The sequence below is a fragment of the Balaenoptera acutorostrata genome, chromosome 7, assembly GCF_949987535.1.
Source record: "Balaenoptera acutorostrata chromosome 7, mBalAcu1.1, whole genome shotgun sequence".
NCBI lineage: Eukaryota > Metazoa > Chordata > Mammalia > Artiodactyla > Balaenopteridae > Balaenoptera > Balaenoptera acutorostrata.
Genome location: NC_080070.1, coordinates 31220357 through 31244892, shown reverse-complemented (window position 1 = coordinate 31244892; position 24536 = coordinate 31220357). Strand labels below are relative to the sequence as shown.

At 35.4% G+C, this 24536-nt stretch overlaps 2 protein-coding genes across 2 annotated transcripts in view; both read left to right on the top strand.

The window, feature by feature from the left end:
* Positions 1 to 24536, top strand: part of KCND2 (potassium voltage-gated channel subfamily D member 2) — a 490117-nt gene that overhangs the window by 58276 nt on the left and 407305 nt on the right. The window lies entirely within an intron of this gene.
* LOC103020605 (60S ribosomal protein L28-like) lies at positions 10941 to 11386 on the top strand. The gene has a single exon (XM_057550597.1). It carries the CDS (start codon positions 10973 to 10975, stop codon positions 11384 to 11386), a length of 414 nt encoding a protein of 137 aa, XP_057406580.1. The 5' UTR covers positions 10941 to 10972.

Genomic DNA, 24536 nt, shown 5'->3' with positions numbered 1-24536 from the left:
ATTTCAATTTTCTTAAATTTACCAAGGCTTGATTTGTGATCCAGGATGTGATCTACCCTGGAGAATGCTCCATGTGCACTTGAGAAGAAAGTGTAGTGTACTGTTTTTGGATGGAATGTCCTATAAATACCAATTAAATCTATCTGGTCTATTGTGTCATTTAAAGCTTCTGTTTCCTTATTTATTTTCATTTTGGATGATCTGTCCATTGGTGTAAGTGAGGTGTTAAAGTCCCCCACTATTATTGTGTTACTGTCAATTTCCTCTTTTATAGCTGTTAGCAGTTGCCTTATGTATTGAGGTGCTCCTATGTTGGGTGCATATATATTTATAATTGTTATATTTTCTTCTTGGATTGATCCCTTGATCGTTGTGTAGTGTCCTTCCTTGTCTCTTGTAACATTCTTTATTTTAAAGTCTATTTTATCTGATATGAGTATTGCTACTCCAGCTTTCTTTTGATTTCCATTTGCATGGAATATCTTTTTCCATCCCCTCACTTTCAGTCTGTATGTGTCCCTAGGTCTGAAGTGGGTATCTTGTACACAGCATATATATGGGTCTTGTTTTTGTATCCATTCAGCAAGCCTGTGTCTTTTGGTTGGAGCATTTAATCTGTTCACATTTAAGGTAACTATCAATATGTATGTTCCTATGACCACTTTCTAATTATTTTGGGCTTGTTTTTGTAGGTCCTTTTCTTCTCTTGTGTTTCTCACTTAGAGAACTTCCTTCAGCATTTGTTTTAGAACTGGTTTGGTGGTGCTGAATTCTCTTAGCTTTAGCTTGTCTGTAAAGCTTTTGATTTCTCCATCTAATCTGAATGAGATCCTTACTGGGTAGAGTAATCTTGGTTTTAGGTTCTTCATTTTCATCACTTTAAATATATTCTGCCACTTCCTTCTGGCTTGTAGAGTTTCTGCTGAGAAATCAGCTATTAATCTTATGGGAGTTCCCTTGTATGTTATTTGTTGTTTTTCCCTTGTTGCTTTTAATAATTTTTCTTTGTCTTTAATTTTTGTCAGTTTGATTACTGTGGGTCTTGGCATGTTTTTCCTTGGGTTTATCCTGCCTGGGACTCTCTGCACTTCCTGAACTTGGGTGGCTATTTCTTTTCCCATGTTAGGGAAGTTTTTGACTATAATCTCTTCAAGTATTTTCTTGGGTCCTTTCTCTCTCTCTTCTCCTTCTGGGACCCCTATAATGCGAATCTTGGTGCGTCTAATGTTGTTCCAGAGGTCTCTTAGGCTGTCTTCATTTCTTCTCATTCTTTTTCCTTATTCTGTTCTTCAGCAGTGAATTCCACCTTTCTGTTTTCCTGGTCACTTATCCGTTCTTCTGCCTCAGTTATTCTGCTATTGATTCCTTCTAGTGTATTTTTCATTTCAGTTATTGTATTGTTCATCTGTATTTGTTTGTTCTTTAATTCTTCTAGGTGTTTGTTCTTTAATTCTTCTAGGTCTTTGTTAAACATTTCTTGCATCTTCTTTATCTTTGCCTCCATTTTTTTTCTGAGGTCCAGGATCATCTTCACTATCATTATTCTGAATTCTTTTTCTGGAAGTTTGCCTATCTCCATTTCATCTAGTTTTTTTTCTGGGGTTTTATCTTGTTCCTTCATCTGGTACATAGTCCTCTGTCTTTTCATTTTGTCTGTCTTTCTGTGAATGTGGTTTTCGTTCCACAGGCTGCAGCATTGTAGTTCTTCTTGCTTCTGCTGCCTTCCCTCTGGTGGATGGGGCTCCACATATATTTTATTCATGCTTAAAAATTAGTGATACATTTACGAAACAAGTTTGAGGGGAGTAATTATGTCGAGTAAAGAAAAGTAGGTAGATGTGGGTGACATTTTTTGGAAGGTTCTTTATTAAATGTAAGAAACCCAATGCAGTTAGATTTTCATTTAATCAAGTAGTGTTTCCAGTACAAATGAATGGCTATTGATGCCTTTATATCCCGTACTTTTTCTTAAATGCTTCACTGAAATTATAATACACTGGCATCCCAGTCTAGAGCTTCTTTTAAAGGAGTCTTTCATAAAACTTGGGACAGAAACCTTCGCTAGATGACCACATGGAGAGTTTTACAAAAGAGCAACAAATTATAAAAGCTCAATGTTACTTGGTTACTTAAAATGTGTCTTTCCTCTTCCCTCTTTCTGCCTCTTTCGTTTTACAGAAAATATTGATATTAATCACTGACCTACTTTAGCTTATGGAGCCTAAATTTGGCAATTTTTTATAAAGGTTCACATAAAATCATTTTATAATAAGTGAAAAGAGAACTAAACGAGTCTTTTGAAATTAAGCAATCAGAAATTTGGCCAACACAGTAAAGACAACTTATTTAGCAGATTCAAAATCATTTCACTTCACATGCTATTATAAATTATGTAAATCAATAAATGCATCCAGATTTGTTATGGACAGTCTTTGGTGTTTTGGGTATCTTCTAGACTTTATATTCATAGCAGGTATTCCTTACAGTATTGTCGGACAATTGGAAGAGCATGGGGCTGGAGAACAAATACCTGAGTCTGATTCTGTTTCAGTCACTTACTTATCTTGTTATTCTGATGTGTTAAGAAAATTGAGGTTCAGCAGGATTATCTGTAAAAGAGGGTTAATAATTCATTTCTTGAATTCTTCATAGGTTTATTGCAAGAATTAATGGAAATATTGTTTGTTTTCAAATTATAAAGAGCTTATAGTAATCAGAGATTATTATAACTACAGATTAGTTGATGTAATTATGTTCCAATGTATTTTTACTAGTTGGCTGGGTTTTACGAAGGCTGAGTTTCTTTTTCCACTCAGATCAGCCACCCTGCAGATGGTTGCTGTCAATCACCAGAAGAAAAAAATGATAAAAGATGGACAGATTCTTAGCAATTCAACCCCATTTGTTGAAAAGTAACCTAAACTGTACTCAAACCAGCAAACTCAGTTTCTAATGAAGCACTTCAGGACCTTTGCCACAATGGCACAGTTGGCAGGGTAAGAAAAATAAAATTTGAAAGTTGTGCAAAGAATTTAAATATATATTTTTTCTAGAATGCAGTCCACTCGTTGCATGAATTTTGACTCTGAAATTTAACGGATTATATTATAATTATTATTCCATTTTGATCAATACAGATATTTTAACTAGCCAGTTCCATCCGTAATAACACTTTGGTACTGGAATCAGTAGAATAGCTATTAGCATTAATAAAAATTAATTTTTGTTGCCAAAATTCTACTCCATTTCATGGATTTGTGGACAGTCTTTGAGGACCATCTTCCAAAATACTTTTCAAAACATCTCTTGGTGCCTTAGATCTTTACAACTTGTAAGTTTAAAATTTTTTATTTTTAAATGTCATGTAAAGGTAATCATTTTTATTTCATATAAATTAATCATAATCAGAATTTTGTCAGTATAAGGGTGGAGAGATACTAGGTTCTTGAGATAATATATCTGTTTGACATTTTAAGCTACTTTTATCTTGGTTTTCTGTTGCAGTGGACAGTTCTTTAAGAGGAGCAGAGGAAACTCTAGGTTTAGAAGAAGAAAAAGTCTTAAATCCCTGTCACGGGAGCATCAAAATTGGTAAAATAGCCATGGCAGATTAGCCTACAGAATAGAATATTTAAGCAACAAAATAGAAATTTCAAAATAGTTGAATGGATGACATTCTGAAGACTGATGATAGGTATTCTACCTATTTACAAAGACTAGAACTAATGGCAGTCAGTGGTGATTCCAGGGTCACTCATTTCATCTTGTCTCTTTGGAAAAATGTTTGATTTTCTAATCATTTTAATCACATATCTATAGAATTAGTTGCTTTCTTCTTCTGATCATTCTCATTTGTTTGGGCTAGGTTCACTATGTTTCTACAGTAACTTATGTGTCCTTACTAGAGAGATTGTAATTGTTTCTGACTTGAAGAACATACATTTCAATCCAGGCCTGGAATAAAAGTTAAGCATCTGAGAGCCTACAAAAAAACCAATCGATGACATTCAGCAAAACCTTACTTTCCATATTTTAGTGTTTGTCCTAAGAGTCTAGGCAACTTGGCTCATGCGTGAAAGGTATGCAGAGGTTCCACTTCGAAAACTTGCCCTCTGATAGGGAGAAGGGAATATGCGTGTCACTTCATCTTTAAATTCTAACAGGTCCTGGGGTCAGCAGTAGAAACTGTTTATTTGTGTCACTCCCAGAACCCACCATGCTAAAATATCATGAGTCTTCCTAGTATGTAAGTTTTTTAGGCATAAGATTTTAATCTGTGGTGCAGTAAATAAAGAAAAACTAGCTTTTCCTTTTTTTTCCCCAATTCTTTTCCACACAGTAGGATACTGTCAAAGTTTAAGAACCTATTCTCCAAGATGGATGTGACATGTCATCTGGAGATGACTCCTTGAAGACTACAGCCTGACTGTGCTAAGTCCCCATCACATCACACCCCTCCTCCCACTGATGAGGTGAGGGTGGGGAGAGTAGGATTGGGTTTCAAGAAGTAGTACAGATAGGAGACATATAAATGACCTTGCTAGCAAGTCAAGGTGTGTCCATGTCTTTTATTTTTCTTTAATTTACTTCTTCCTTCCTTTGCCTGGCAGCAATAGTATGGGGATTGCCATTTATAGTAAAACTTCCCCAAAGTTACTGCATTAGAAGCACAATTTAATTGCTAACATTCATTTTAATCATGGGTTTTTCCTATGTGGCTCAAATACTTAATCAAACTTAGGGAAGCACAAAGAAGCAATATCACAACCAATATTGCTAAGAAGTAAAAACTTACCCTAATGTAAAAACTCAAAGCCATATATTCTAATTATTTTTTGCTAACCCTATTGTTTAAAATGGGATAAACATAGTTACATTTTAAAAAAATTTCCAATTTACATTTTTAAAAAATTTCCAATACAGGAAGTATTTAATCAGAAACTATCAAGGCCTTGTCAAGAATATTATGTAACAAAAAAAAAAAAAAAAAAAGAATATTATGTAACTAGGATAGGGTGGGTAACTATATTGGATAATGTCTTTAGCTATCTCCAAATCTGAGAGTCTTTGATTCTGTTAATAGTCACCCTACTTTTTCAGTCCAGTCTCCTAACCTTGAAACTGCCCCTAAATTGTCCATATTGTCATCCAAGATGAAAGTTCCACCTACCTTTTTTTTTGTGGTTTATATGTTAGCTTGAGTTATTTCCAGATCCCTTGACAAATTCTGTCATGTGCTTGCCTATGTAACTTCTTCCCTAGGAGGACCTTTGAAATCAGGTTCCATGAATGGTCAAAATGTTTATATCTATCTCCTGCAGTTTAGTAGCATAGGGATATACTTAGTGGCAATAATATTCCTCTTAAAAATGGATAAATAATTATACAAATCTTTCAGATTCTGAGTTTTGCTCAAGCCAAAATAATTCTCTATATTAGAGGCAGTTAGAGTTATTCCAGTTCTCGAATTAAGTACCTTTGTGAAACCATCAGTATACTAAAGGTCAAGGGCAGACAGGATGACAAAAATGTTTCCCTTAACCTTACAGATACACCCAGTGCCTTAGTATCAGGTAGGATGCTTATTAAAATCTCCAAGTAGGTGGAGGTTGGGGTTGGATTGACAGGAGAGCCTAGATCTGTATTTGAAAAGGATTACTAGGCAATTCTCCTAAACACTAAAATAGAAAAAACAAAACAAACACTGGTCTAAGAAATTATCTTCTCTCCAGCAAGGATTTGTTTACATTCCCAAACTCTGTGTTCCCACATGAACAGTCACAACTGACTATGCACCGCAAGTAATTTTGTTAGCACTGGTTTGGTCTGCTTTTTTTGTTGTAGTTGTTGTTTCCTTTGTAGAACTTATATAATAAGGAAAAGAAAGAAAAATAATAGATGTCCTCATGAATGTACATACTTACCATACTGCAGGGTGTGACCCATATCTTTAAAATAGTATCATTTTCAGCTTTGAAATAAGAGCAAGCATATAATATTATTTCTCTTTACCTGGCAAATCAACTGTGGTTCTTACATTTATTTTACCTTTGCAGGTAAGTAATTTAAAACATGAAGCATATTGTGAATGACTTTCCATGCAGGTAGTAATCTTTGCAATTGAAGTCATTTTTAATCTATTCAAGCAAAGATCTTCAAACCTAATATGTATATGACATAAAACAAAAGGGTCCATCAGAGATTCTGTTTAACCTGGATTCTGTTGATGTGTTTGTTTTTAAATTTTGTTCACTTCTGTTCCTCTGTTGGTAAAATCAGGAGGTTGGAATAGATTCCCAGTAAATTTCCTTACAATTCTAAAGTCCTATTCCTGTAACTTTAACTTTCTAGACCCAAGAAACTAATACATACGTGTGTATAATGTATATATAAGCAAATGCATATATATATTATATATGTATATAATATGTATATAATGACAAAACAAGAGCACGAGTAGATATAGAGTCTTGGGAGGAAAAATACTCGAGAGAATCATTTTACAAATATTTTAATGTGGTGTGGTTTTTGTTTTAAAAACAAAGTTTTTCTGTTTTCTAACATGGTAACAAGAATTTGCTCCTTCTGAGAAATGATTCTAAGACACCATGTTCTTTTGAAGTTTTAAAAGTTTTTTTTTTTAACATCTTTATTGGAGTATAATTGCTCTACAACGTTGTGTTAGTTTCTGCTTTATAACAAAGTGAATCAGCTATACATATACATATATCCCCATATCCCCTCCCTCTTGTGTCTCCCTCCCACCCTCACCATCCCACCCCTCTAGGTGGTCACAAAGCACCGAGCTGATCTCCCTGTGCTATGTGGCTGCTTCCCACTAGCTATCTATTTTACATTTGGTAGTATATATAATTGAGCTGCACCGAATAAAGTCTATTTGAACATGATATGCTGTGACATGGTGCATCAAAAATGTCAAGCTGTTTTACATTTCAGAGTCTCACAGTAATAAAAATTGTCCCTTTATCCATTAAATATAACATCTTTACAGAAGAACTCTGACAGGAAGATCTTTAGAAATTTAAACAGTTTAATGACACCACTGAGCACTTTGTTATTCGTGATGGCTCTGTTGTCTTTAGACATCCTAATTATGACCATTTCATTGACTCTTACAATTTATTAGTTTTTTATTCCTTTGTATCACAGCGTGCTACGGTCAGCAGAGTTCCAAAACATAATTAAAATATGAAAAACTCACAATTCAGACATACTCTGTGGGTTTTGTTTCTTTTTAGTACCTCTTTCTATTCACCTAGTATTAGAATGTACAGTGACTTTTCTAAGTGATATAGTCAATCTTTGCTTGAGTTATTTTGGGAGGGAAACTTTAAAGGGCTTTGTTTTATCTACATTATTTCTGTTCTTGCTTTCATTTTTGTCTTCCTCTTTCTAACGTGAAGGCAGATTTCTTAGAGCATAGTATAGTGGTGTTTTGAAGTTACCAGTGGAATTCTCTACCTCAGATATTTTGTAAATTCTCTTTCCCTGGGCTTAGTATCACTTGATGCTACTATTTTATCAACCTCATTGCCTGATAATGAGAAAACTTATATAATAATTTCAATTTTAAAATGAGTGAGTGTTTTTCAAGTTTATTTTTGAGGGTTATCTACATATATAGACTCTTGATAATGTTTTTAAATTGACTGCAATTACATAAAAATTTTATAACTGCCAGTTTTAAAGAAGTCATTTGGTCTATTCAGTAAACATATATTTAAATGCACTAAAGGTTTTCTATACAGAGTTGAGTGTAATGAAGGGCACTAGTAGGCAAGAGACCTGGTTTCAGATTCTATCATTCCTACTGTCTTTAATTGCTGTAAAATATCAGGCAACATTAACTAACCTTGAATTTCAGTTGTCTCATTGCAAACTATGCAAAAGGTCCTCCATTACTGCAGTATTCAGGAATAGACTAGAAAATTATTATGGGAAAACATGTAGAAGAAACATAAACATCGCATACGTGACTGGATTATATGAGCTTTAAGGTTCTTCACAATTTTGAGACTCTATTATTCTGTATATAGAATTATTATTATTATTATTTTTTAAAGATTTGCTTATTTATTTATTTATTTATTTATTTATTTATTTTATGGCTGTGTTGGGTCTTCGTTTCTGTGCGAGGGCTTTCTCTAGTTGTGGCAAGTGGGGGCCACTCTTCATCGCGGTGCGCGGGCCTCTCACTATCGCCGCCTCTCTTGTAACGGAGCACGGCTCCAGACGCGCAGGCTCAGTAATTGTGGCTCACGGGCCCAGCTGCTCCGCGGCATGTGGGATCTTCCCAGACCAGGGCTCGAACCCATGTCCCCTGCATTGGCAGGCAGATTCTCAACCACTGCGCCACCAGGGAAGCCCTATAGAATTATTAATTATCATTTAGATGTATATTATCATCATATTTCAATTATAAAGGATAAATTTCCAATTCTCTTTAGAGCTCTGTGTGTGTGTGTGTGTGTGTGTGTGTGTGTGTGTGTGTGTGTAGGGTGTAGGTTTGATAAGCTTAAACTTCATTATTTGATCCATTTATTATTTTATATATTAATTGAGCACATACCATGTGTCTACTATTCTAGGCACTAGGGTTACATTAGGGGAACACACATACATACAGACACACACAAAATATTTAGATAAGAGAAAGTAATAAATGCTATAGAAAATAAAGCAGAGCTAAGGAGAAGGGGGTCGGGTTGCATTTTTCACTTAAATGGTGAAAATTGATGTCATTGAGAAGATGTTATCTGAGCAAAGACTTGATGTAGTTCAGGGCCATAGGCAAGCACATATCTGGAGGACAGCATCCCAAGAAAGAGTTATGCTAGTGAAAGCCTTTAGAGCATAAGTATGTCTGGCGTGTTCAGTAAGGAGTTCAGGTGGCTGGAGGTGAATGAGTGAGGGAACAGTTAGATCAGAAAGGAAGTGGAGCCTCGTCTTGCAGTCACTATAGTGCCTTGTTGGTGCTTGTAATGGCTTGAGTTTCACTCTAAGAAGAGGAACTGGTAGAGGGTTTGGAGCAGAGGAGAGATGTGATATGATTTAGATTTGACAAGGATCACTGGCTGTTTTGTTGAAATCATTTGCACATAGATGGAAGCAGGAAAACCAGTTAAGAGATGATTTCAGTCATCACTGGAATAATAATAATCATGGCTTGGTATCAAGGTGGTAGCAATGAGAATTGTGAGAAATGATTAGGTTCTGGATATATTTTAAGATATTACAACAGGATTTCCCAAAAATTGGATATGGATGTGAGAAGGGAAAAATCTGGAATGAAGCCGAGATTTTTGTCTGAAAGCAACTGAAAGGATGGGTCATCCATTTAAATGAAAAAACAAAACAGACTGAGTGGAATAGGTTTGCAGGAGGAAGGGAATGAGAAGTTCAGTTTTGGGCAAGTCAGTTGGAGATATCTATTTGGCAACTCAATGCATCTGGCAGGTAGGCAGTTGTGTATAGGAGTTTGAAGTTCAGAAAACATGTCTGGGCAAGAAGTTTAAATTTGGGTGACATTGTTGCTGTTATTAAAATGTATATGCTGATTGAGGCCACGGTGTAGTGGATGCAGGCAGAGGAGAGGGAGAGAATAAAGGACTGAGATCTAGGGAACTCCAACATTAAGAGGTCTGGAAGAGCAGGAGAAACCAACAAAGAAGGTTGAGATGTAAAAATAATATTGTTAGAAGAGAATCAAGAGTGTGGTATCATGGAAGCAAAGTGAAGAAAATATGTCAAGGACAATATACTTGATGTTGATAAGTATGATAACTGAAAAGTGACCATTGGATTTAGCAGTTTGGAGGTAATTGGTGATCTTGACATGAATAGTTTTGGTGTAATGATCAGGGGGAAAATCTGACTGGAGAGGATTAAGGAGCATTAGGAGAAATGGAATTGATATTACTGGGTATAGTCAAATATCTGAAGATATTTTGCTGCAGAAGGGAGAAGATAATCAGTTATAGCTGGTAGGTGAAATGGGGTTTAAAAGATGATTCTTTTAAAATGGGAGAAAAATAACATTTTTGCTGGTGGTGATTTTCTGTACTACATAATAAAAAATTAATAATGCAGAGAAAAGGGAATCAATTCCATTGTGCAGTTTCTTGGATAGGTGATGGAAATTGTATTTAGTGCACAAGGGAAGGTTTTAGACAGGAGTAAATAATCATTATCTCCAGAAACTTGAGAGAAAGCAAAGTATACGGGTTCAATTGTGGGTGAATACATGTTGCTGTGAGAGTTTCTGGAGATTCCTTTTAGTTGCTTCCGTTTTCTCAGTGGAGACAAAGCAAAGCCATCGACTGGGAGTATTAGGATGGAGGTGTTAGAAATTTAAGAAGAAAGGAGAAGGAATGAAATCGTCCTCAAGGAGAGTGGAAAGTACATGTACTAGTGAAATATAGTATGATTGTGGGCAGCCTTCAGAGTCCTCCAACACTTTTTCAAATTGAATTTTTGAAGTGAGATCATTCAGAGCTGCTGTGTGTTTCTACATGCATATTTAGCTGTACAAGTGTGGGTGTTGAAGAGAGTTAAATCCAAGCAGAACTGTAATTTTGCCTAGTGAAGGGAGTTGACGGACTGAGATGTGTTTCCTTCAATAGACTGAAGGTCCCAGTGGGCATATGACTGTTAGGGTTGAGATACTGGAGCAAATGAGCTGGAAAGAGAGGAGACGATGGTCAGAGAACTGAGGTTGCATGAAACAGAATTGTGAAAGTACGGGCATTACTAACAATGAATAGGTCTGGAAGTGGCCAGGCAGTTAATTGGCTGAGATAATAGGGAGGACAAGATATTTAGAGGGAAGGAGATTAAGCAATCAAGAGGCCACAGGTCAGGAAGGATCATATATGTATATATTGAAGTTGTCAATTAAATCAAGAGTCATGTTGGAGCGTATCCGGCCACCGCCACGCGAGGAGCTGCCGCCATGTCAGCGCATCTGCAATGGATGATCAGGCGGAACTGCTCCAGCTTCTTGATCAAGAGGAGCAAGCAGACGCGTAGCACCGAGGCCAATAACCTGAAGGCCCGCAGCTCCTTCCGCTACAACAGGTTCGTTCACCGCCGGACTGTGGGCGTGGAGCCGGCGGCAGACGGCAAAGGGGTCGTGGTGGTCATGCAGCGGAGATCCAGCCAGCGAAAGGCACCCACTTCCTACCTGCGGACCACCATCAACAAGAACGCCCGGGCGACTCTCAGCGGCATCCGGCACGTGATCCGAAAGAACAAGTACCGCCCGGATTTTCACGTGGCCGCCATCTGCAGAGCCAGCGCAGGCTTGCGCAGCCAGAAGCCTGTGATGGCGAAGAGAAAGCGGACTCGCCCCACCAAGAGCTCCTGAGCGATCTATCCACTTCCCCAATGCAATAAAGCTGTCAGCTGACTTGCCTAAAAAAAAAAAAAGAAAAAAAAAAAAAGAGTCATGTTGGAAAGAGTGACCGTTAGGCCAGAGCTAAAATAGTTGGGAAACTTGGAGGAGTTAATTGCAAGGTCATTAAGTGACTTCAACAATGAAGAAAATGAGCAATATGATCTGATGACAGGAGATTAAAAGGCAGGATTTATAGGGAGGAGAGGAGAAAAATGGTATAGAAAGGATCATCTATAATGGAAGTGGACATCTTTCAATGTGATCTTTCATAAAAGGCAAACTCTTACATGAGTTTTAAAACTTTATTCTGTCTAGCATAGTGTTGAAACTCACTAAATAATTATAACTGTTTGAACTTTTATGTTGATATTTAGAATAGAGAAGTAAAGTACTTTAAACACAAAGTGTCGTGAAAAAGTACATAGATGAGAGATGCTAGAGAGAATTCTGTGTTAGAGAGAAAAAGTATGAAAGAATAAGGCAGGTGTGGGTTCCAGTCAAGGCTCTGCCATTTGTGAGGTGCATTCCTTCTTCATTAAGGTATTTCATCTCTGCAATGGGGATAAAAATAACTACCTCAAGGAGTTGTTGTGAGGGGTAAGTACAATGATTTATGTAAAGCACCTGGCACAGAATAAGCCTTCAATTAATGTTAGTTCCCTCCCTAAAAGTACAGATTCAAATATTGAACATATTTACAGGGTACTGTAACAAAGATAGACTTCTGAGGGAAATAATTTCTATTTCTGTCACCACTGATAAATGATTCATGAACTCATTCATACACCAACTGTGTGTTATTTCAGTGACTTGAGAATGTGTTCATGGACTCTTACAGATTTTCTTTTTTCAATTTCTAGCTTTATATTACTTATTATAGCACCTACAGAGAACAACAATCAGAAGAAAATCTGGCCATTATTCTCTTTCATAGTGAATACTAAAGTGTTAATTTTTTGTTTTACTTTTTAAAATTATGCAGATATATGATTAGCATGATCATTGAATAGTATGCAGTTTTTAAAAATAATTAAATATTTAGAATATTTTATGAATATGGAATGCATATTATTGAACGATGATAGTATAAATCTAAAGACAATATGCATTTTCTATTAAAATATGCTCATGTTGAATGAATGTTATTAATTGTATTTGCTTATATACAGAATTTCAAAAAGCATTGAGATATATTCTCAGTCATTTATGGTCAATGAGGGAAGTAAAAAACGACCCAAGAAAAACAAGGATACCATATAAAGTTGTATATTGGGGCAGAGGGGGGAGCTTCATTCCATCCCTTCATTCATGGAGGTACTTAGGGCCTTTGTGATCACCTAGAAGCTTATAATCCTTATTGAATCCTCTGTGTACAGCCATAAGAAAAGTACAAAGGAGGAAAGTGCATGAAAGATTTTAAAAGTTTTATAGGCCAGGCATCAGAGTAGTTGAACGTTGTATTTGCCCACATGGCATTGGCCAGAACTAGTCATAAGGTTCACCCAGATGCAAAGAGGTTGGGCAATGCAGTCTAAACGTGTGGCAAGAAGTAGGATATGTGCTTGTGGATGAATTAGCTGCTCTATCCTGGAGTTGATGTATTACTAGATGTTAAATTAGAAGTTAGGTATGAATTCTGTGGTACTACAAAAATGTAGAAAATGGATAGGTCATTTTAAGCTGTCTGAGTACTAGATAGCCCGATAAATGCTTCACAGAAGATATGAACGATCCAGGTAGGCCTTGCAAAACTCAGGGTATTTGGTTTGTCAGGAAAGGGTCTGATATGTTTTTCAAGGAGCAAATAACAGTGAGAGTAGGAATAAACTTGCAGTATATTTCAGCGATGAAATTAGTCTGAGGGGGAAATTGGCTTTAATTACTAAGGCATAAGAAATCCTCATATATTGATTGAGTATGTAAGTGGGACCAGACTAATGTCTATACTGGATACCAAGGTGAGAAATTGTGTGATTATTGAGAAGCCATATTTGCAACTATGTTGTATTGAAAGTAGTATAATGTTGACAATATACTTAATTAAGAAGTTCATAGCAAATGCAAGCATAATCTGGCATTCTACAGTTTGAATTTTTTATTTTATGTTAATCTGAATAAAGAACTATTTTAACATGATATTCAGGGTAGCTTCTTTTTATAGAAAGCATTGTATAAACTGATGAGTACTTATGCTTATTTCCAGGCAAGGGCTTAGCACCTCAACTATCATTCTAGACATTACTGATAGATCCATAATTTTAGACTTGGAAAGAACTTTTGAGGTAATCTAGTCCTAAGGAGTCAAAAGACTTTTCTAAAGCATCACAGTTTATCCTAAATCTAAATCTAGATATAGATCTCCTAAATTCTGCAGTTTAAGATTGTTATGAAGGAAATCATATTTTCTGTTGTCTTAATTATACCAACTAAAGTGTGCATATCTTACATAGAAAGGGTCTTCATTAGGTTGTCCTATTACTTTGAAAAATAGCTTAATTTAGCTGCAGTTTAAGGAAAAATAGAATAACTAATATGACACACAAGTGGATATACATTAGAAAACAAATTATGGAGAACAGACTATACCGCCTACTCAGAACTGAACCAGACAAGACAAAGCATATAAGAACAGATATTGCAGTAATGAGAGCGCAGCTGTTTAGGATTCTACGGAAATGTGGGAGACATTATTCATGGAACAAAGAAAAGAAACTAAACACAACTTTGAAGCAGCACCTTCATATTTAGCCTTATATTGCATATTTTACATATTTTAATCATATCTCACTTCCTTCCGAAATAGACTTGAGATAGTTTATAACAAGATAATGTTACAGTAGCATGGATGCAAGGATAAGACAGGATGCGGTATTGGTGTAATAATACCAGATTACTCATACTAGGTTACTAATGCTAGGGGTAAACTTTTATTTAGGACAAACTTTTGGCATTTTGTTTCTTGACATTCAAATCAAAAAAGAAAAACAAAATTATATTTTATTTTTTGGTAAAATAATATTTAGTAAAATGAAGGAGCAAGTGGACTTTTATCCCCCCCCCATAGTTCTGATCTCTAAGAGGAACTAATTTCTCAATTATTTAATAAGATGGTTTTACAAGAGTTAGCTTCACCATTATCCTGTAAATAAATATTAAACTTTTATTTCTTGCCTGGCTCTCTGCTGAGTTCTTGGGACACATAGATGAAGAGGAAGCATCCTTACCCTTAAGGAGCTCACAGATAGTAAAAAGGTAATTGGGCAGTAAACTCAATAAATGAGTAACTTGTACTCCATAATGGTAGCCCACAGGAAAGAGTGTTCAGCACAGTCATAGAGAGAAGACCCCCCACAGGGTAAGAAATGTTGAATTGCTCTTAAAGTATGAATAGATCACAGATTAAAAGAGAAATGAGCAGAACTTTCTCTTATCTTAAAAAATGCATAATTTTATGCAGATATTTCTGAGAGAATCTTTGGAGAATGAAAACAGTATAGTTCAGATGCTTAAAATTTAGGAGAACTGGCTGGATAAAAAGTACTAAAATTTGAGGAATGAGCATTTGATCGATCCCTTCGACCCTATTTGAACATAGTTGGTCATATATTTTTCACCTGGCAGTATGCTTTTCTGCCAGGTAAGTTGTAAGATTGAGACATTTCAAATTTTTTTTTTTACTGAAGTCTGGATTATTTTTAATTGTGGTACAATACATATTACGTTAAATTTATCATCTTAACCATTTTTAAGTGTGTAATTCAGTATTGTTAAATATATTTAAATTATTGTGCAGCCAATCTCCAGAACCTTTTCATCCTGCAAAACAAACTCTATATCCATTAAACAACTCCCGCTAAATGCCCATCGACAGACGAATGGGTAAAGAAGATGTGGTACATATATACAATGGAATATTACTCAGCCATAAAGAGGAATGAAATTGGGTCATTTGTAGAGACGTGGATGGATCTAGAGACTGTCATACAGAGTGAAGTAAGTCAGAAAGAGAAAAACAAATATCATATATTAACACGTATATGTGGAATCTAGAAAAATGGTACAGATGAACCAGTTTGCAGAGCAGAAATAGAGACACATGTAGAGAACAAACTTATGGACACCAACGGGGGAAAGTGGCGGAGGTGGGTGGTGGTGGTGGGATGAATTGGGAGATTGGGATTGACGTATATATATACACTAATATGTATAAAACAGATAACTAATAAGAACCTGCTGTATAAAAAAATAAATTAAATTTTAAAAATTTAAACAACAACAACCTACAGCTTTCCTCTCCTCCGTTCCCTGGCAACCACCATTCTACTTTCTATGAATTTGACTACTCTAGGTCTCTCATGTAAGTGGAATCATACAATATTTTTTATTGGCTTATTTCTCGTAGCATAATGTCCTCAAAGTTCAGCCATGTGGTCAGAATCTCCTTCCTTTAAAGGCTGAATAATATTCTATTGTATGTATGTACCACATTTTATTTAACTATTCATACATCCATGGACATTTCTACCTTTTAACTGTTATGAATATTGCTGCTATGAACATACATGTACAGATATCTCTTAGAGACCCTACTTTCAGTTCATTTGGATATATACCCAGAAATGGAATTGCTGAATATATGGTAATTCTATTTTTAATTTTTTGAAGAATCACTATACTGTTTTCCATAGTGGCTGCACCATTTTACATTTCCACTAGCAGTGCAGAAGAGTTCCAATTTCTCCACATTCTCCCTAACATTGATTATTTTATATTTTTCTGAACGTAGCCATCCTGACGGGTATAAGTGGTATCTCATTGTGGTTTTGATTTGTATTTTTCCAACAATTAGTGATGTTGAGCATGTTTTCATATGCTCCATGTTTTCATTAATCTTCTGTGAAAAAAATGTCGATTCAAGTTCTTTGCCCATTTTTTAACTGAGTTATTTGGGGTTTTTGTTGTTGTTGTTGGTTTTAGTTCTCTATATATTCTAAATATTAACAGCTTTTAGATATATGATTTGCAAATATTTTCCACCATTCTTTAGGTTGCCTTTTCACTCTGTTGATTGTGTCACTCAAAATGTTTTTTGAAAAAAATCAGAGGAAATCCAGTAGTTGAGATGTTAATGGAATAGGGAAGAAGAGTCTTTGTCCTGGAAGGAAAATGAGAGTGTGAGTCACTAATTAATTCTATTTTAAAATATTAGTTGTTAATGCTTCTCTTGACAAGGCTGAGATTATGGCTTTCAAGTCCATAAAGCCAGAACAGATTATGTTGCCCCATGCCATACTTAATAAGAATGAAAAGACAATTTCAACTGTAAAATTTTAACTTTTCCAAATATGAGAAAAATGTATATTTATTATGAAAGTAAGTAGTTTCTTCAGAATTTTCTGCCTTTATCTCTCTTTTTCTCATCTCTCTTTCTCAATCTCTCTTCTCTTTTTCTGTCTTTCTCTCTCTAAATTTCTTTATACTGCTCCTGCCTGACTGGTGCCTTGGTCTCTCTATTATGTAATCTAGCACACTGTCTTGATGAAAATGTGAGAGAAACTTCTTTTAGATATTTCACTGACTGATACGAGCATTATTAATAAGAGCTGTCATTTCTGTTGTACGTGCTAAGTGCTATTTTTGCTCTGCTCTGGAAAAAGAGGAGGATATGAGAGGTTATTTCCCACATAGTTCTTTCCCTCAAAGACATAGTTCAGTGGGGAAATGTGAGGCAGTAAAACTGGATGAAATATGTTTGTGGCCTTCAGTGTCCCATGACTATTTTTCATTGAAACTATAGTATGAGTGATATTTACCCAAGTAGTTAAGTCCAAATCTTTACATTGTTTTGAATAAGTTGTTTCTAAGAGGGTTTAAACTCAAAAATGTTAACTAGCATCTATATGATCTGTTGCTTTGAAGATTTTCCAAGCCTTTTTATTGGTCTTCCAATAAATAGTTCTTAAACTCATTATCAGGGTCTTCCAGCCCTTAAAATACTCAAGTAGTCCTAACAGGTTTTGGCTGTGTATATATAGTTATGAAAACAAAGAGGCCTCATTCTTTTTTTTTTTTAATTAATTTATTTATTTATATTTATTTTTTGGCTGTGTTGGGTCTTCGATTCTGTGCGAGGGCTTTCTCTAGTTGCGGCGAGCAGGGGCCACTCTTCATCGCGGTGCGCGGGCCTCTCACTATCGCGGCCTCTCTTGTTGTGGAGCACAGGCTCCAGACGCGCGGGCTCAGTGGTTGTGGCTCACGGGCTTAGTCGCTCCGCGGCATGTGGGATCTTCCCAGACCAGGGCTCGAACCCGTGTTCTCTGCATTGGCAGGCAGATTCTTAACCACTGCGCCACCAGGGAAGCCCAAAGAGGCCTCATTCTTACCCAGCTTTTTAACTTCTGCATCTGGGCCCTTCACTTATGTCGATTTGCAAACTCAGCAGCAACTGCATTAAGGAGCTGAGTAAGCTCAAGAAGGAAGCTCTCATGTTTGACACTAAAAAGTACATTTTCTAGATGAAGATAAATAGGAAATTATTGAACACTATAATGCTGCCTCTTTGATTTCAAATATGGGGAAGATTTCTCTTAGGTGTCCTACACACCACCATTCTACAGAATGAAGTGATTGTTACAGATGAGTCTGGCCACAGTTTTCCTCCTGTTATGGACTGAATGTTTGTGTCCCCCCTCCCTCCCAGAATTCCTCTGTTGGAATCCTAACTCTCAAGGGGATTGGTATTAGGAGGTGGAGCATTTGGGAGGTGATTAGGTCTTGATGGCAGAGCCCTTATAAAAAGATACCCCAAAGAACTGGTTTGCCCCTTCCACCACGTGAGGTTACATCTAGAAGGTACCATCTCTGAACCAGAAGGCAGGCTCTCACCAGATAACGAGTGAACTGTGAGAAATAAATTTTTGTTGTAATATGCCACCCAGTCTGTGGTATTTTGTTATAGCAGCCTGAACAGATTAAGACACCTCCCTAAAAGGGCTAACAGAGGCATGGCTTCTGGGGATGCTGGCAGCTCTTGGAGGTCTTTCTGAATCGAACTTTAAGAAGCCATTGCTGATTGTGTTACTAAAGCCTCTAATGATTATTTTGCTGTTCAAATGATATTAAAAGATTGAAAAGGCTATCAATTTAGAACCAAACAAAGTGGGCTCATGTGCCTTGACAAAGATAATAAATATCTTGCGAGATAAAGGTCAGGTCTTATCTGAGTCAGGAGTTTAGCACTAACCATTTGTGTACATGGAAGGTAGCTGAGACATAGTTCCTCTGACATAAACAGAGATCAGAGCAGCCAGCCTGGTCTATCCTCCATAAAACCTGATCAAAACATACCTCATAACCTCATTGTGAGTAAATGCAGTCTCCTAGATCCAGCATTCTTTCTAACAAAGAATATGAAAGACCAAAGTGAAAGGGTCCTATCTGGCTGCACCTTAATAGATGTGTTTTAGCCATTATTAAAGGTATGTTTAGGGATTAATCATATCTGTACTTCTTAGAAATATAAGATTGTATATTTCTAAGTTTATGTGTATTAACTGTTGCTTCTTAATCCCTGTAGTTTATTATAATATTCTTAGAAGGCAGATGCCATGCCTTACTCATCGGCATATCATTGGCAGTAGAGTAGGACTTGAACATGCATAGCCTGCCTAGAGGGCCCATAATAATATACCAAATACTCAATAAATATTTGTTGAATATGTGAATAAACAAGTTGACATATATATTTGTGCTATAGGTTCCAAAGAATAATTTTAATTGACCCACTCTAGAATGGGTATCATTCCACTCTGTTAACATCTCACCATGTCTCCCATTTATGGGAGGCTTATACTACTTGCCATTACCTCTTTCTCAATCCTCTTAAGAGATTTAATTTTGTCCTTTTGCATCCACCTAAGGAAGACTCACCACACTTTCCTGATGCTTCTCAGGGATTAATTAGATGAACATCTCAAGTGGTGTGGGAAATATGAGACCATCATCATCACCACCATCATCACCAACACCACCATCACCGTATCATGTATGAGCTACTCCCCCACCCCACACACATGATGCTTTCCTAGGGAATGTGATCATTTTAATAGTGTCTTTCTGAATTTAATGCACCTACCTTCGATGTTTATCCCCATGAGGTAACTATGAGTAAAATAGCCTGAAGTGCAGCCACTAGTCTCAGATAGTATCCTTGGATGGATTTTCATTGTGGAAATACTTGATTTTGTTGGTCTTTTTTTTTTTTTGGAGTGCATAGTTGCTATGCTGGTTACTCAAATTTGCCCTGCTGTTAAACCTTTCTCAAGGACTCTCACTATCTATAAAGAGGAGCTTTTGAACTTCTGTATTATTGAAGGTACCATCCAAGTTAATTTATTCAACAAATGTTTCTGAGCAGCTATTATAGCCCAGATACTGTTCTATATACTTTATGTATCACTGAACAAACCCTACAAAGACTCTGGCCCTCTTAGGGGGTTTAATTTAATTTAATTTTTTTTTTATTTTAAATTTTATTTATCATTTATGTTATTGTTTTTTTATCTTTTATTCCTTTTAGTCTGTAGTTCATTACAGACTTCATAAGAACAATGGGATCTTAATGTTATTTATTATTCCTTCCATCAAGTGCTTTTTTAGTTCCTTTACAAATGCAATAACAGTAATTGAATTAATTAATATTATTAATAATTATTAATTATTAATATAATTAGTTATATATTTGACAGGTAGATAACATTATATTGTATATGAATTTGTCTCCATTATTTAATGGATAAGAATTTTGATAACTTGATATAACATGATTTTACAGATTTTGCAGGTATATACAATAATATCGTTTTATGAGGTTACTTTATCAGTGTTTATAAAAACTACTAAATTATTAAAGTTTTCATCTGTTACCATTAAATGAGGTACTCTAAGTGTTCCATTCAAGAAAACAGACATCATTTTCATTGAGTGAGCATAGTTCATTTTCTCAACCAGTTTATTTCATTAAATTGCAGAATCTCATGCTAATACAACGTTAAGATTGCAGATTTCAACCTTCATAACTCAAGAGAGTGAAAAGTTAGAGTTTTAATAACAACATTAATTTCTTTACATTTCTTATGCCTTATAATAAACATTTAGAACACTAACCAGCAATAGTGGAATTATATATAATCAATGTCGGACAAGTTAATGTTACTAAGAGGATCTTAACTTTCATATTCTCTGATTTGTTTTTAAATTTACAGCTTTAACAGTGCAGTAATGGAAAGATTTTGCATTTAATTTTCTAATTTTTCTGAAGCAGACAAGAACAGATAATAAAGGTAGAAAAGTTGATAATGATTATTTCAGCATGATGACTATTTTATTGGATAATTTAGAGATAATCCTGTGAATTTTTAATCAGTTTGTTTGATTTCAGAATGTTTATGTTTATAATATGTCCATGTTATTTCTTACCTCAACTCCTTAGGAAATCTCAACTTAGGGACAGATTTCTATTCACATGTAGCCTGTAGCTGAACACCTTTTAAAATATACTGCAAGTAAAATTAATTGTCAAGTCCTAAATTGTGGTCCCAATCATACTTATATTTTGACAAATACTGGTTTAAGCAATATACACCCAGGTCCACTATATGTATTTAACTGTTAAATCACATAAACTTGTAACACCGCAAAAATGAATCAAATAAAAATCTACCTTAAACTGGTATATCCCTAGTAAATGTTGTTGTAAAGATATTTAAATGTAGTTATTTTAAAAAATGGCTTTTTATTATTGATAGAGAGTAATGGCTTCAAATTATATTTTATATAAAAGTCTTGTGAATTAGCTACATCAAATATGCAAATTATTATGACAGAAAAGCCATAATTTTTTAGAAAACATTTTTATGTCTTATACATTTCATGTCATATAAACTTTATTTTATATTGCCTATTACAGTTTACATTTTATGTTACATACGTTGTTTTTAAATGTATATTCATAGTACATATCATATCATGTTATATATATTATGTACCATATGTATACTTTTTAAAATTTACTCATTAGTTTAAATTGGATTACCTAAAAAATTGGGAGAATGCATACACACATACACACACACACAAACAAACAAAATCCAAGATTATGATTATCACAGACTCTTTCTAAGCCCCCTGCAGTGTTGGCAACAAACACAAGGTAGACCGTGAAGAAGCATGTAGCAAAATTGACACTGTGATTTAATGATCTTATTTATTGGCTCTTGTTTAGAGGTCAGGTACTTGCATTCAGGGTTGTGGATTTCATGACTTTAATTTTCAAAGTTTAGATAAATATACACTTGGTAGGCAGTTGTCTTCATTGTATGATCTGATATATTCCAAAAAGTTTCATGCTGAAAAATATATCTCCACCTGTCTGCCATGGGCCCAGCCAACTCCTGGTACCATATTCTCTGTCATCTTCTGTATCAGTGGTTATTAACCTTGTCTGGTTCATAGACCTCATTTGAGAATGTGAAGAAAGCAAAAGACATTCTTCTCTCCAACATGCATACATGATATTCACTAAAAATTACATACAATTTAATGAGTTTTATAGACCCACCCTACCCTTCCTCAAGCCAATCAATGGGCATGTTAAGACTTGCTCTTACAAGTTTTTAGAAGACATGTGTTTTAAAAATGGCTTAGGATTTTGCCAATTGAGGACGATGTGTCAGCAGGTCAATCCTAGTATATAACTTAGCTTGTATGTGTTTATATATTACAGTATATTTTCATCTAGTAATTAGGTAGAATCTTCAAGAATTGAGACATATGACAAAAAATTCAAAGTCTACACTTGTAGATAATTCAGAGAACACTTTGCAGTCATTAACTGATAATTATTAAGCATCAACTATGTTTCAAACGCTGTGCTATGCCCTGGGATAAAGTGAAGATAAGGTAAAGTTTCTAACTTCAAGGAGATCATAGTCTAGGAGTGAGAAAGACATGTCGGATAATGTTTACAATAAAATTGGGAGAATTTTAAGGAGGGAATTGACAAAATAATAATCCTTAACATTTATTACTAACTCGCTAGATGTCAGGCTATGTGATAACACTCTCTATGAATTCATCTAGATAACACTCTGTGTGAATTATCTCATTCTGTCTTTGCAACCATATGTGATAAATACTTTTACTAATTTTGTCTTTTACAAAGGCAAAAGTATAACAGAGAGAGCTTGAGTAATTTGCCAAGGTCACTCAGCTGAGAAGTGGCAGAGGAGGAATTGAGGTCAGTATGTGTGACACAGAGCCTCTGTTTCTCCATATTGCATCATCAAAATTTGCTTTTTCAAAGGCTAACTTTAGTAGGAGAGTAGAGGATACATAGGAGGAGAAGGAGATTGGGGAAGAAAACTGGTTACAGGGCAGTTTTTTGAGATGCTAAAGGCTTGAACTAACTCAATCTTAATAGTGTTGGACAGAAATGAATAAATGTAAGAGATCGGACTTGGTGACTAATTAGATATAAAGGGTTACAGAGAAAAACAATCACGAGTGACTCCCAGGTCTTTAGCTTGAGTGACTTGTGTAATGATGGTGTCAGAGACAGGAAATGAAAGAGGAACAGCTTGAGGGAAAAGGAAGAAATATGATCAATAATCAGTTAAGATCCTTGAAAGAGCAGTGCCTATAAGACATCTAGTGGACCCTTGAACATATGGGTCTAGAGCTCAAGAAAGGGTTTTGAGCTTGTGCAGGGTACTCAAATTGTGCTCCATACCCTCCTAGGGGTCTCTTAGATACTCTTAGGAAATCCATGGGGTCAAACCTTCTAAATACCATTCAAAGACTGTATTTGCCTTTTTCACAGTATTGATATTTGCACTGATGCTGCAAAAGCAATACTGAATAGAGATGCCTTAGCACAAATGAAGGCAGGGATACCAAATTTTCATATTCTTCATCACCACATTTTCACTGTTTAAAAATAAAGAGCCAGTTTCAGTTAAGAATGTGGAAGTGGTAAAAGTTATTAATCTTATTAAATTTCAACCTTTGAGGGTTTTAATATTTAAATATTTTGTGTGATGAAATGGTAAATATTCACAGAGCACTTCTGCTTCAAACAAAATACTCTTGGTTGTCTCAAGGAGAAACACTTGTGCACTTGCTCAAGTGGCAAACTGAAGTAGCCACTTTTTTCAATGCAATACCATTTTTTCTGAAAGAACAATTGACATGCCTCCTATGATTATTGAGATGTGGGTGTTTGGTAGACATTTGCTCAAAAATGAATGAGGTGAGCCTGTCATAGCCACTACTATGAGTTTTCCAGCTTCCTAATACTTAGAGACTTTTATGATAAGGTGGGTGCTATGTTGAAAATGTGATTTTTTATATATATGGTATATAATGTGGCAACATTTGAAAAGTGAGTATAACTCAGGGAACTATATTTCACAAATGTTCAGTGCAGGGTGTTACAAAATTATGCACGGGCAAAAGATCCATTCAAAGCGCAAAATAGAGGAATGGATTTTAATGTAAGAGAATATGGAAACTTCATTGATGGGCTTTCAGATTCCACCTTGCAACTACTTTTAGAAACTGCCGCTAGTCAAGATTTGGTATAGTATCAAAGAAGAATATCCACAGTTATCTGAGAATGCTATTAAAATGCACCACCCTTTCCCAAATATATATCTTTGTTAGGCGGAATTGTCTTCATATGTTTCAACCAAAAGAACATATCTTAACAGATTGAATACAAAAGCAGGTAGGAGAATCCAACTCTTTTCTATTAAACTGGTCATTAAAGAGATTTGCAAAAATGCAAAACAAAAAGGCACTCTTTCAATTCATTTTAGAAAGTATAGTTATTTTTAATGATAAAGATGTTATTTATGTGAACAAATAATGAGTTTATTATTGCTTTTTTAAAGTAATAAAATGTTTAAATTCAAAAGTTAGAGTGCATTGGTTGATTTGGAAGTGGCTTCTCCCTCAGTTCTAATGGAAAAGATAAAGCCCAGACACTTGCCATTCCCTGAGGTTTATTTTAGATAATGTGTGGTCCTTTGCATACGATGTCCATTGCATAAATGTGTATACA